The 14,518-nt window shown below is 50.6% G+C and overlaps 1 protein-coding gene across 8 annotated transcripts in view; it reads right to left on the bottom strand.

Annotated features, from left to right (window-relative positions):
• The window catches only part of Arnt2 (aryl-hydrocarbon receptor nuclear translocator 2), a 149,500-nt gene that overhangs the window by 57,381 nt on the left and 77,601 nt on the right, over positions 1-14,518 (bottom strand). For all 8 annotated transcript variants that reach the window (XM_013512638.1, XM_013512642.1, XM_005381432.2 and 5 more), the window contains one exon: positions 1,324-1,426. In XM_013512638.1, the coding sequence (XP_013368092.1) occupies positions 1,324-1,426 (103 nt within the window). The remainder of the gene's footprint in view (positions 1-1,323; positions 1,427-14,518) is intronic.

Raw genomic sequence — 14,518 nt, 5'->3', positions numbered from 1 at the left:
GTGCTTGCCAGGCAAGCACTGTGCCGCTGAGCTAAATCCCCAGCCCCTCCATCTCTCTCTTAAATGTGCTTTTCCTCCGTAGTGCTCACCGTTGTCTGACATTCTGTATATTACCTGGCTCTTTTATCTACTACATGACTCACAAAAATAAGCTCAGTGCAGGCCAGGATTCCATCTGCTCTAATTAACAGGCTCCTCAGCTCCTTGACCAGTCCCCAGCACAGTGGCCCTCAGCATCAGCTCGATGCACAATGGAATGAATGCATGGATGAGTGAATGACTGGATGGCACAGCTGGTGTTTCTACTCATCAGCCCCACAGAGCAGACAGATTCAATTGTCCCGTACCTCCTACCCACACCCTTCTGCAGCCATGGGACTAAAGTGACTAGGGCATCTGAACTGGATCTGAGGATTCAACATCCTAGTTCTCTCTTCTTTGGGGACACCACTAGACTCCCTGATGACTTCAGAGTTTAGACTCTCTGGCATCTCCTCAACAACGATGAGGATTCCACCAACCATGGAACAAAAATATTTGAAAAAAATATTGCCTCTGTACTAAATGGGTAAATACTTCTCTCCCTGTCATTATTCCCTAAACAACAAAGTACAACAGCTATTTTCACAGTACTTCCACTGGATTGGGTATGAGAAGTAATTAAGAGATGCTTTAAAGTATGCGGGAGGATGTGTGTGGGTTACATAAATACTATCCGGATCTTGGGCATCTGTGGGTTTTAGTGTTGGTGATGGCTCCTGGACCCGATCCACCATGGATACGAGGGATGACTATACATGCAGAACAGCCTGCTAGACGTCAGGGAGGCAGGCAGAGGTATAAATTAAAGCTTCTATCCCCAGGGCATTATCCTTGATTCATGAAGCTAAGATATTTACACTTAAAATATCGGTCAATAATGGAACAGACAGTAATTTAAAATGTATGCGTTGTCACAGGAAACACAAGAGTAAACCTGGGTTCAGTGGTTTCAATACAAACATCTTGAGAGATGTGGAACCTTGGAGAGGCTGGACTCAAGCAGGGTCTTGAGGGAGGGGCAGGAAGTCAAAAAACGGTAGGCAGGGGCTCTGATCTGAGAATAGGCAGAAACTGGTAGGCACCAGACTCAGAGGGACGGGAGGAAGGACGGGACCCTTCTATGGCACACAAGGGCATCTGCCTGGTCTTGGTCTGAGGTTGAGAAGACTCAGTCACTGCAGCAGCACATGTGATCTTGGGAGAACCGAACCAGACTCAGAAGGGCAGGTTGGAAGGCAGGGACTCCCTCCCCGCTGCTACAGTCCTGGCGCCCCAACAGACCTCATCCTGCAGATGAAAGAGCGCCGTGAGCCCATGCACATTCTCATGGACGACTGCTGCCCCTCTTTCTTAACTGTACCCGTCTTCAGGTCCAGGATCCGCCCTGAGAAAGAGAAGCACACACAGGTCATGCTGGCTGAGGCCGGGATGGTGGGCAGAGGTGGGGCTGCACGAGCTGTTTGTTTGTTCTTCAGCAGGAAACTTACACAATGAGGCCCAGCAACTCAGGCCTTGCTGTCTCCAGAGCAGTCCATACCCCCGCCTCTGCTGTCAGAGCCCATTCCCTGGAGGGGAATGGGCTCTGACAGCAGTCACTGCCTGGGCTGCCCTCTCCCCACACCATGGAGACAGAATCTGCCAAGGCCACCAACAACCTCCTCATTGCTGACTCTGAAATGTGCTTTTCCTTTATTTTATCTGACTGCTTTGCCGAACTTGACACAGTTACACACTTTTCAAAACTCTTCCTTGGCTTCCTACACAGCACTTTCTAGTCTTTCCCCACTGCTCTTTCAGTCTCCTGGGCCTCCTTCCTCAGCCACCTCAGCCACCCTCTCTTTGCTTTCTTCATACCTGTCTCCGTGCAGTTTCACCCACTCCAAGGTTCTGGATGTTAATGACACCACATCTACACCTTTAACAACAGACCCTCCCTCTCCTTAGACCTACACCACTCCTTCCAAACACCTGAACACCAGCACCCAGACGCCCTCTGCCCCTGTCCTCTCCCTCCCTGCTAGACAGTCCCTATCCACCTCCCCCACCCCCGTCCCCGCCTGTGCCATCCCCTGCTCCCCTCTCCTGGGAAGGAGACCTGAACCTCAGACACGCTCCCCATAAGTTGTGGGGCTCTGTTCCATTCAGCGATTTCTAACGTCCCCTCCATACAGATGACTTCCCTGGCATTGACACCTGTCTTATGGAGAAAAGCAGAAGCCTCCTGCCTTCACCAACCCGGAAGTCCCCGGCCTCTTCTCCACCTCGTAAGGCTCTACTGCTCACAGCCACTGGTGCCATCGGCCTTCACTCGCCTGCTCCAGGCCAGGCCACCAGGCTCTCTGTGGTACCACACTAAAAAACCCCATCAGGTTCCCTACCTCGTCCCTCCATGGAACCTCACTGGCCCTTTTCTCACCCACTCTTCCCGGCGACCATGGGCTCCATGAGTCCTCTGTGTTGTGACAAGATAACCTGTTCCCAGCAAAGACACGTTCCTCTGGCCCAGACTTTACTGACACTTTCGAGTCCTCTGTTTGACCAGGCTCAGTCTTCTGCTTCCTTCCCTGTCCTCCTAGAGTCCAGGCTAGGAGAGAACCCTGCTTAACCAGTGCCAGGTGCTGAAGGCTGGTGCTCAGTATAGCACTGCTGGGGGAAAGAATTTAAGGGCTGGGGCCCATGAAAGGCCCCCAGGTCACTGGTTCACCCGAAGGCACCGTGGGATCCCTGCTCACGCCGTCCTTCTGCTTGTGGGCCCATGCTCCGCTGCACGATCCGCACCGTCACCACCAGCACCCTCCCCAATGCCCAAAGTGGGCTCCACCCAACCCTGGTCTGGAGCTGCCCCAGCCACAGAACAAAATAAACCTGTTCTTCATAAGAGATCATGATCCCAGGTGTCTGTCACAGTCACAGGAAGCTAGCTGCCTCATACAATTGGGCAACCCTGCCCCACCCGGTCTGCCAGCCTTCCCCATCTTACGCCCCTTCAGCAAGGGTCTCTGAGCCCTGGCTCCCACCCTGCTCTGGGGCCCTAAAGGCCTCCTTGTGTCTGGTGGAGGCTATGTCGAGCCCAGGCTCTCCCCACTCAGAGCACCCAGACAGTGCACCTGCACCCAGCACTGCAGCCCTCAGAGTGTTTCTTCCTCACCAGCCCAGGTGCACCACGACCGTTTTTCTACAGCACAGCTGGACTCTCCTGGAAGTGCCTATGTGCCTGCCTCATGAACACCTCACAGACACTCTGAGTGCACAGCTCCAAAACAACTGTGCCCCCTGTCCAAGCTGCCCTTTGTCCACAGTCCCTGCCTTAGTCACTGGCACCAGTTACTCAGTTGCTCAAGCTGAAAACTACCAGTTAAGAGCACGAGCTCCACCTCCTGACCACCTCGCCTATCATCTTCCTCCCTCACTGACTGTGTGACCCTCACCATGTCACCAGACTCTGCTTCATTCACGTTTGCAATGTGAAGGTAAGAACAGCATTTCCCTCAGACAGCCGTTGCGAGCATTGATGGGTTAATATTACAAAGGGACTATAGCCGTGAGTGGCTCTCAGAAGTGCTCTACAAATGCTTCTTCAGTGAGCATGTGAAGACTTGCTCACCTCTCCTCAGCCCTCAGCTTCCTGCCCAGCCGCCTCCTGCACACCGTGGCCTCTGCACTGACCCCTCAGCACCACCCCTCAGCTCCCTGGTCTCATCCCCTAGGTCTGCCCTCTGCATAACTACCCTCAGTCTTTACCAAAATACCAGAAGGGCCATAGCTTCTTCTCACCGTAAAGCAGTGAGCTCTCACTTGCAGGATCATGGCAACTCGGCACACGGGAAAATGATCCGCATGCAGCTGGCGTGCAGTCCATGAGGCAAGCGTAAGTCACAGCTCCCCGGAAATCTCTTCCGCCCTCCCCCGGGGGGCCCAGTAAACCCAAATCCTGCAGCCCCATGCTCCCCTCCTGAGGGGCCCTCTCTCTCCACACCTCCCCTGCTCCAACCCTGCTGCTAGCACTCTTCTCCACACCCCTGTGCCCTGTGCTGCCCTCTCCTACCCAGGTGTCGCCTCACCTGACACCTCAACAGGCCAGGCACTGAGCTGGACACAAGGAATTAAGCAGGCAGAGCCATTATGTTCTAGTGGGTGAAAGACATAACAAAATCGAAGAGGCGAACAGATTTTCAAATGGAAATGAGCACTATGAATAGCACTGAACAGAGTAGGTGTGGGAAGGAAACCTGGACCCACTCCTCTGCAATAGACAGAAATCAAAGGGGTCTTGGTGGAGCTGGCTCCCCGGCTGTGCTTCCAAGCATGCTGTTTGCCAGGGCCGCCCAGACCAACCCGTCAGCCTGGGGCCATTAGGGCTTGGTGTGCACAGCCTTTCCTGCGCACAGGATCGGGGCTGGAGGACCCGCAGCGCCAGGCCAATAGTCACACAAGCTGCCGGCAGAGTCGCACCTGGCGGGTGTGCACAGGCAGCCAAGAGGATGAAGTTGGCTGTGACACTGCCTCTGCTGCCGGCTTTGACACCTGTCTGTCTTCTTCACAGACGCAGTCTTCTGTAGCATAAACTGCCACTTGCTCTATCATCTACCAAAGGGCAAGCAGTTTCGACTGTGAAGCAGGCCAGCATGCGGGCCTGTCAAATTCCAAAGTGTGCTCTGAAAATAAATCACAGCTGTGCAACACATGAGCGGTGGAACTTGAGGAAATGAAAAAACACATCTCTGTAATCGCTGTCATGACCCCAAGAGACAACGGCCTCAATGTTTATTTCTCCATGCGCGTCTCCGGTTTCCTCGGCACAAGGAGCCCCTTTCCTGGCTCCTGGGAAGGAAACACACCTGACCCCATCTAGTGGGTGTGTTCCTGAAGGTCATGTCTGAACTGGATTGGAGACAAAGTATCAGTGGTGAACAAGGCCGAAGGCGGATGGTGTCACCGGCCCTGGGCATAGAACCCCAGCACAATGGGCGGTGGACCGGTCCCCATCCATGGGCCTAGTGCTGGCTGGCTGTCCTGGGCTCCCTGCAGCTGCTCCCCATCTTCTCCTCCAACCTCTGGGGCTGCTCCGAAGGAGGGAGCTAGATGCCTGGGGCTGGTTCTCAGCAGGTCCCCAGAGGCACAAAACACTCAATCTAGGCCCATGCAAAATCCTCCCAGAGCCCTCTGAGCCTCAAACTCATCCTGGGGGTTGGGAGGACTTGTTCTCCAAATCCATTTCCAGGCTGGTCCCCCCTGCATCCTGTCCTTCCCCCTTGACAGCCGAGCCCCTGCTCACCTCCTCCTGTGTGCTCCTCCTGCCTGCCCCATGCCACCAGTTCCCCTCCCTCCTAATGCCCTCTCCGGATACGTGTGGAAGACCCTCCTCCACCCCAATTCCTCTTGCCCCACAGCCTCTCCGTATCCATACTGGGAACCTGTGGCCATCTGCAGCTGCGCCATGGCCACAGCTTCCTGGTCAGCACTCCCTCAGGTCCTCCTGCTTCCCCTGAGCTGTGAATCCCATGACAGTCTGGGACCAGAGTCCTCCATGTCCCACTAGCATCGTCCTTCAGGAGGGCAGGGTGGAGCTGCTCTGTCCCACCCAGTTCAGTCACTACAGCAAAGGGCTCAAGTCACACAGCGAATGTTTGTCAAGGGGCCCAGGAGCCTCCCAACACAGCTAGAAGCAAACAGTGCTCTGGATCCAGGGGAAGGGGAACAAGAGTGAATCAGAAAATTAATAGGCCGCTATTTCCAAGTGAAAGGGCAGCAAGTTCTGCCCCGTGGCTCTTCACACATTAGCCGTGGGTATGAGCAGATCACTCAATTGCTCAGCTTTAGTTTCCTCATCTGGAAAGTGAAGCAGATGGTGTGATGTCAGTGTGAAGAGGACAAGAGTACTGGTGGGAGGCAGCCACCTGCTCAGAGCACCCTGGGCCGGCCCATCCTCCGCCCAGCCCTGTCCTGCTTCTCCACAGAGGACTTCTGGCCTCCCCACACACAGCACCGCCTGGGGCCAGAGGGCAGAACTCGGGCTATTGATTTTTCTGCTTAAAATGTTGTGCTACCCTCAAACTAAGCTAATGTGATCTTTATAGAAGAACACCCACCCCCAACTCCCACATGTGAACTAAAATCCCAGAAAATCCGCTCCAGAGAAAACACTGCTGACATTTAGGCGCTCTCCCTGTCGATCCTTTTCCAGCACACGTCTGTTCTTCATTTAGTTTACAGAGGTCTCACAGTGACATTTTCCATTCATGTCCCTTGGCATAAACTCATGAAGATTTTATCACAAGCCCTATTTCAAAGGCTTTCTAATGCTATCCTGAATGGATGATTTGTTTTTGGACATTTCAGGTGTTTCCACGTCTTCCATACTGTGAACGGTGTTGCAGTGAATCCATCTTTCAATGGATTTCCCACCATGGAGCTGCTGCATTAGACAAGGAGAGTATCTGAATATTTTAATGCCATTAATACCAACATTTTAACCTACATCTAGGCTACCCAGTGAGCCCTACTGTCAACATTCTGTTAATATCCTATTCTTCTATGCCATGAAATGTGAATAAAAATTACGACCCAAATCACATCAAAGTTTTTACCTGTGATTTTTCCAGGAAAGTTGAAAGTATACAGTGCTCAGGGACAAGGGTCAGCAAGCCACAGCCTTCTGAGTCCGAGGGGCTCAGATCTGACCCACTATCTGTTGTGCATAAAGGTTTACTGGAAAACAGCCATGCCTATTTACTTAGGTATTACCTACAACTACTTCTCTATGACAGAGACTCTATGGTCCCCAAGCCTAAAATACATCCTACCTGGCCCTCAACTAAAAAGCATTTTCTGACTCCTGCTTTAGGAAAACAATCATAAGGATTCTGTATCAGAACATTTTTTCTGTGGGTGGAGGCCCCTTCCTAATTATTTTCAGTGAGCTGATTCTTAAATATTATTTTGGTTAGTAGTAACTTTTAAAACAGAAGAATCAGAAGTTTGTCTTGGATAAGAACACAAAAGAAGACTCTGTGCACATAAAAATGCTCCCCAGGCTACAAGCGAAATACAAATATCAACTGGAATTATTTCATCAAAAGAATCCTTAAGAAAACTGGAAACATCTTATCTTGATTAAAAAAAGAAGGAAAACCAGGCTAGCAAGGGACGAAAATAAGAAAAAATGTTTAGCAACAAAAATACAACAATGGCCCCAGGATGGACAATATTTGATGTGGCTCCAAAGATGTGTGCCTGTGGAGATGGGGGCCCACAGGCTGGAAGATGCTTTGGTCACTGTTCAGTGACATTTTGTTCTCGAAGGCTGACCCCAGCCACCACTCCAGCTGTACACACAAACACCCCGCATGGCACAGGGACCCCAGCAGGGAGTCTGAGGCCCACCGCTGAGCCAATTCCAGAGCCACAGGCTACATCCAAGAAGGGACAGGCCTTTTGCTGCTGACGGTGCTGTCCTTGTCCAACCAGCTGCTAGAGTAGAACACCTGCCTCAGAATGGGTAATGAATAGACAGTAGGGTTTATTGCCCACAATTCTGGAGGCTGAAGCCCAAGATCAAGGCATTGGCACATGTGGTATCTGGTGAAGGGGCCCATTCCTCCCAGATGAGATCTTCTTGCTGTGTCTTCACGTAGTAAGGGCACCAAGTGGGTTCCTTCAACCCTGTTATGAGGCTCTAATCCTCCTGGGCGCTCAGGACCTCCTCGTCTCTCACAGACACCAACTCTAAATACAATCATACTGAGGATGAAGCATCAACATATGGATGTGGGGGCACCGGTGCTCAGATCACAGTGGGGACCCCGTTTTCCTCAGGGTTCATCACCTCTGACAGGTGTTTGGAAATGGCTAAGGGCACAAATTCATCAACTCATAAGTTGTAGCCCAACCGTTTCCTCCCCAAAACATAAACAGGGCCTTTGAATGGGTCACAGGGTGGCGTGGGGACATCAGTTATTCTACTTACCTACTGGGTCACCAACACAAAGCTTTCTGAGAAACAGTTCTCATGATATTTTTCTTTATTACTAAAGTCAAAAAAGGGACTGCCACCTTCTTCTAAGATCCCCCCTCTCTGGCCACAGTGACTGGCTGAGAACTGAGCAGATGACCCAAGCTAGGACCTCACCCACCCTCTGTCCACAGTGAGCAACCCAGGCTAATCCTGGGTCCTCTGTGGGCAAAATGTGACCTTTACTTCCCTTCTACCTTTCTGGGGGCAGGAATCTGAATGCAACTCTTTCAGCAACAATAACAGTTCCATGAAAAACTGGGCCTAGAAGAATAAAACTAACTCCAGAACAGCAGCAAAAACATAAAAAGGTGAAAGAGTACCTTCCTGGTGCTCAAGTCTTTAGCACCAACACCCTGCCCTTTTTTAAGTGTGTACATAAACTAGTTCAATTTTAGCATCTACCCCTTGCAAACAAAGAGCCCAGACTAAAGAAGTCTCCAGCTTTGGACAGAAAAGTGGGACAAGAGAATTAATGTTGCAGTCACCAAGCACCTTTCTGAGGCCAGGAATCACAAAACATGTACATGTTCTATTTTGCTTGATCTGCAAAATGAGCCTAGGAAGTGGGCCTCAGGGTGACTTAGGGAGGGGAGGAAGAACTTCAGGAGCAGTCAGACACAGAGGACAGAAAACTGAACCGCTGATGCGCCAAGAATTTGGCTGGGGCACAGCGATAATAAAAAGCAGATGACCTTGTAGTAGGTTCTATTACTGTTTCCGAATACACTGTGGGCAATGCAGGTCCTGCTTGCCTGTCCTCTGGACAGACAGCCCCTGGTGGGCTGTGTTCTTCCCAAAGGAAACTGAAGCCCGGTGACCCCAAATTGTCCCACAGCCAAGGAGTGGGGAGCCAGAGTTTGTACAGGGCTGTCTGGCTGCCATGCTCCTACTTCACACAGGGTCAACTACTGTGAGAAGCCTGCAGTCTGTGCCCCACACCGGAAGAGTAGATAGCACCCACCAAACAGAAGCAGATGGGCAGGGTGGACACAGGAGGTCAGCCTGCAGGGGAAAGTGTCTGCTTCAGAAAAGGGACCTAGACTGGCAAAGTCTGGCTTTGGTTTGATTTGGTTTGGTTTGGTTTGATCATTCTTTCTGTGTATTTATTGCTCTTCGGTTTTTCCTTTTGATTTAGTAGAGACCTTTGGATCATTCTGGCCTGACTCTGCCCTTTCTCTCTAGAAGACTCAAGGGAATGGACCTGCATCTACATTTAGGTGGAGCTACACAGAGTGTCTTTTCATTCTCAGACGTGCTGACTTGAGTGACAGATTATAAATATGCAGTCACTCCTTGCAAGGTGATAGCAAAGGGGGAATAAGAGTGAGAGATGGATCCCACCTCAGGGAGACTAAAGCCGATCCAAGGTCACCATGTCTCCCATCTGTCCCTGAGGCTCCTCTCTGCTCCTGCATTGCGGGTAAGAGTAGGGCAATGCTCCAATGCTCCACAGAATAAAGCAGTGTGCTATCAGTACAGTAGCTGGTTCCCAGGCCAGAAGGGTGCGCAGCTGGACCTGGCCAGCTGCCACACACACACACACACACACACACACACACACACACTGCTCCAGCCTGCTCCTCCGGACCATTCCTGCCTGGGACACTGCATACTACATTAGCCCCAGTCAGAGGTACCCTCTGTTGCAGACACTTGCAGACTAACAAGAAATACATCAAAAAGTTCTTCTCTTTTCCCTTCTCTCTTAAACTCTTGCTCTAAAAAGGCCTTCCTTTTTCACACTTATAACCATCTCTTCTCTAACAGCACTCTGCTATTTAAATTTGTATCCAACCACTTCATGGTCATGACAGGCTTCACATGCCCCATCCCATTGCCCAGGAGTCCCTGTGGGGCCCTGTTAGATGCAGCCAATGACCACCAACTTAACAGCTTTACGCAACATCCATTTATTAACACAGTTGATGAGATTCTCTGATGAGCATCAAACAAGGCCAAATCAAGGTGTTGGTGGGCTGGGCCTTTGCCCAGAGGCTCTGGAGAAGAATCCACGTCCAAACTCGCTCAAGCTCTTGGCAGACTTCAGTTCCTTGCAGTTATCAGACTGAGATACCACTTCTCTCCTGACTGTTGGCTCTAGTCACTCCAGGGGCCCAAGCGCAGACCCTTCCTCATGGCCCCCTCCATCTTTATGGCCAGTAGTAGTTATCAAATCCTCTGTGCCTATAATTTGTTGGGGTTTTTTTTTGGTATTTTTCTGGTACCAGGAATCGAACTCATGACCTTGCACTTGCCAGGCAGGCGCTGTGCCGCTGAGCTAAATCCCCAGCCCCTATGTGCCTATAATTTGCCCTTCCCTGACCAGTTAGGTACAATTTCCTCCATGAAAACAGCTTGACTGGGTCACATTTATCTAGTCAACTGATGCGGGACTTCAGTTCCATCATTAGAGCCTCTCTACAGTAATATCTAAATTAGTATTTGAGAACAAGGGAATAGGAACCATGGCATTTAGTACACTGGCCACCAAGGCACCAAACATTACCACTTCTTAGACAGATGGATGGCTTTGCCTCTTTTCCTAGATTACGAATTCCATGAGCCTTATGGCCAGGGTTGGAGCGTCTCCATGCCCCAGGCCAGTGTCACACACAGTGGGTTTCCCACAGCTCTGTCCCAAATCACAGCCACCCACCATGGAGGCCACACTGTCAGGATGCATGGTGTCTGAGTGCAAGTTCTCACATGCTCCTACTGACATTCTCTGTGTCTCTCTTTCCTCAATTTTCTAAAGGACCCTTGAAAATTTAGGACTAGGGCATATTTCTAAAAACATCCCTGCCCCATGACCCATGCCATGGCTAGCAAAGCACTTTTCTTTGGTAGCAGGAATCCTGAGCAGCTTCCAGAAGTTGAGCACCTGACACATTATCAACAACCACGATGCAGAAAAACACAGATCTTCTGGTGGTACCTGGGCCACTGACCATTGATGTGTCCCCTTCTCTGGTCCTACACAGTTTTCAGGCAGAAGACCACAGTGAGTGGCAGGATCCCTGCGCCCCTCTGGCCAGTTCAGAACTATTGCCCATGGGGGCACAGGACTGGAGTCTGGAAGAGCCTTTGTGAGAAGGGACACACCTGATTTAATGGCTAAAACCAGTGCAGCTTCCCCAAGCCAACTGGAGTTCTTAGCCGTGTTAAACTGCCCATGCAGCTCGAGTGCTGAGGAAGGCATTCTGACATCGTCCAGGACACTTGCAGCTATAGCAGGGAGGAGAAAAAGGAAGGGGAAGTCATTGGGAATTCCCATGGGAATGGAGTACTAAAACAGCTTAGCTCCAACTCTTGGAGTGGGAGTAAGCCATATAACAATAGATTTTGGTTTTCAAAATAATATTGTCAAAAGGGGGTGCATGACCATCTATAGTCTGGGTGGGAGAAGGATCTGTGACTTGCCTTCATCCAACAGAAGCTATGAAATGTAACCCACAGCACTAAGGAAAGCAACTCACAGTCTGGGGAAACAAGACATTGTTCCCACCCAAGCATAAAACCCACTCCAGGGGGCTGGCGAGGACCCAGGGGCGTCTGCACAAAGTAAAAAGGAGCAGAGAGCAGAGAGAGTACCTCTGAGAGTCAGGGAGCCAGGAGCACCAGGCACCCTTCCTGCAGGAGGACTGGGCTTCTGGGAGGCCGTACTGAAAGGAAGGATGCTCAGCTGGGCTGAGGACCAAGGGTGGCAGGCAGAGCAGAGGGAAGGGTCTGAGGTGGGGCAAAGTCCTGCTGCTGAGTGGAGCTCAGCAGGAGGCTGGAGGGAGCTGAGCCACCAGAGGGACAAAGCCCACAAGGTACAGAGAGGAAAAAGGTTTTCAGGAGTTCTGCTGCCTCTCACCCAGACAGGAAAGCCAACAGCTCCAGGTATTTGGGAAACATCTTCCAACAGCCTCATTCACTTCTCCACGCTGTTAGCAATAAATGCAGAGTATGCTTTGCAAACACCCATCATTCTGCAGCAGCAAAGCTTCTGCCTTTCTGGACCTGCCTAAGGAAATTCCTATGATTGGTGTTTTAAAATATAAAAATATCAGTAAGTTAAACTTTCCAAACAAAAGCTTGTGAGATGAGCATGCACATCCACTGCTGCCCGAATCCAGCACTCAGGGAAAGAGGACACTGAGCCAGGGGAGTGAGTGTTCCACCTGGGTGGTGGGAGCAGCTGCAGTGACAACTGTGGCTGCTGGGCAGAACCATACTCCTGGCTGACCCAGAGGTGGGGTTTATGGGGAACCACCCCCGCTGAGTCCTCTTACTTTTTGGACCAAGGAAGATGGTGCTGGGGATTGAGTTAGGATTCAGGTCCGAAAAAAAAAAAAAAAAAGGCTCTAGTCATGGCTGATTAGGCCTGGCAAAATGAACCCAGCACTGTGATTAATTGGTCCTGCAGACAGAAACTCCAAGGAGCCTTTCTGCCGAGCAGTCTGGCCTGCATATCACTCTCTCCACCAGCACTCCACCATCTGGAGAAGGTGCTAATGAGCCGCTAACTAGGCAGGGGAAGGCAGCAGGATGGCAAAGGAGGGCAGCCACAGTCTGCAGGGAGCATCAGGATGATCATGGCAGGAGCCAGGAAAAGCCCAAGATAGGAACACTGAGGGCCATCCCCACAGGGCAGAGCGCTCCAGTGCTGGGGACGGCAGTGTCACCTCTCCCATGTCCGCAGCTGGGCTCCCAAGCACTCCTCCAGTGCTCACATTCCAACATGACATGGAATTGCAGGGGTGCCTCCCGCTGCAGCCTGCTGCTCTGCTATTCATTATAAAATCATCACCCTACAGACCCCCACACCAGCATCTCTTCTGCTATTTAATCTGTAGACAAAAGTACAAATTCTTCATCCTGTTTAAAATATGCTGGAGTGTGATTTAAAGAAATACATTCCTCTTGGGGGATGATGCTACAAAAATGCCAGATATGCAAGCCTGAGGGTTTCCATTTTCATGGTAAGCAATGATCCTCCTAAGCTGTGGAAAGGCAGCCTGATGAGAGGCAGGAGGCCAGGCTGGCTTGAGTTCCAGAAGACAACGCCAGGTCATATCTCTGCTCCTTAGCAATTTTCCAGCAAAATGATTAAAGAACATAAAAATAGCCGGAAAATCTGCCATGAGGCCAAAAAATTATGGAAAAAACCTTAATTAGAACAGAGAGACAGTGAAAAATTTCTACAAACACCAGTGCACTCGAGCCAGAATGAAGGCAACGATGAGCAGCCCTGTGGTCCGACAATAATAGTGACCCTTGGTGCTATTCACGGTTCCACTTCTGCAGATTCCACCAACTGAATCAAAAAGACTTGGAAAAAATGCACCTGTACTGAACACTTACACTCAATTTTCTTGTCATTATTTCCTAAACGATGCACTGCAGCAACTATTTATACAATGTGTTAGTCAGCTTTCTGTCACTATCATAAACACCTGGGATAGGATAAAGAGGAAAAGCTTATTTTGGCTCACAGTTTCAGTGGTTGCAGTCCATGGCTGGTTGGTTCCATTGCTTCGGGGCCTGTAGTGAGGCAGCACACCACGGCAAGAACATGCGGCAGGGGAAACTTATGCCCCTCACAGCCAGGAAGTGAAAGAGTAAAAGAAGGGACTGATATTCCACCATCCCCTTCAATGGCATGGCCGTAGTGACCTACAGACCTCCTGCTAGGCCCCACCTCTTAAAAATTTTACTGCCTCCCAAGAGCATCTTCCTGGGGACTAAGCCTTTAACACATGCATCTGCATCATACTACATATTATAAGTAATTTAGAAATGATTTAAGGTACATGGGAGGATTGCAGGTTATATGCAAATACTGGGCATTTTATGTAAGGGGCTTGAGCATCCCTATGGGGTACTGGAATCACACCCACAAATGCCAGGGTCAGCTGTACAGAGAAATGGCCTGTCTGGGAAAGACGGGAATGAGTTCCCTAGCAGACACGTCTGAGATGGAGAACAGGGGGCCCAGGGACTGGCACCAAGTGGCCAAGGCAGAGTCCTTGTATCACCACCCCCATGTGAAGGGGAAGAAAGGCTACTGCAGGCTGCCTCCAGGGGGAGTAGGCAATGGACAAATGAGTTGAGATGCTGTGAGTCAGCAAGAGATCTGCCACAAATAAAAAGAAAGCAACCTGAGACCAGGAAAGATTCTTCCTTGTGACTACGGAACTGAATGCCCAAATGGAGGCAGTAAAGTGATATCGGTGAAAATTCCACTAATGAATTAGAAGAAATCACTGAGAAATTCTCCCAGAATCACAGGGGAAAAAAAGACAAAAGAGGAACATGTGATGCTGGAGAAGTTTAGGAGATTGTCCGTGTCTGAGAGCTGAACCAGCAAGGGGCAGAGGAGAGGCATGTGAGAGAATCACGAATGACACCTCTTCCACCCCAGGGACCAAGCCACCCGCCCTTCTGGAGCCACCAAACCCCATAAAGTCTACCAGAGAG

Source organism: Chinchilla lanigera, unplaced genomic scaffold (genome assembly GCF_000276665.1).
Source record: "Chinchilla lanigera isolate Chin_1 unplaced genomic scaffold, ChiLan1.0 scaffold00015, whole genome shotgun sequence".
NCBI lineage: Eukaryota > Metazoa > Chordata > Mammalia > Rodentia > Chinchillidae > Chinchilla > Chinchilla lanigera.
The sequence above is the reverse complement of the archived record's forward strand: the minus strand, read 5'-3'. Positions and strand labels throughout refer to the sequence as shown.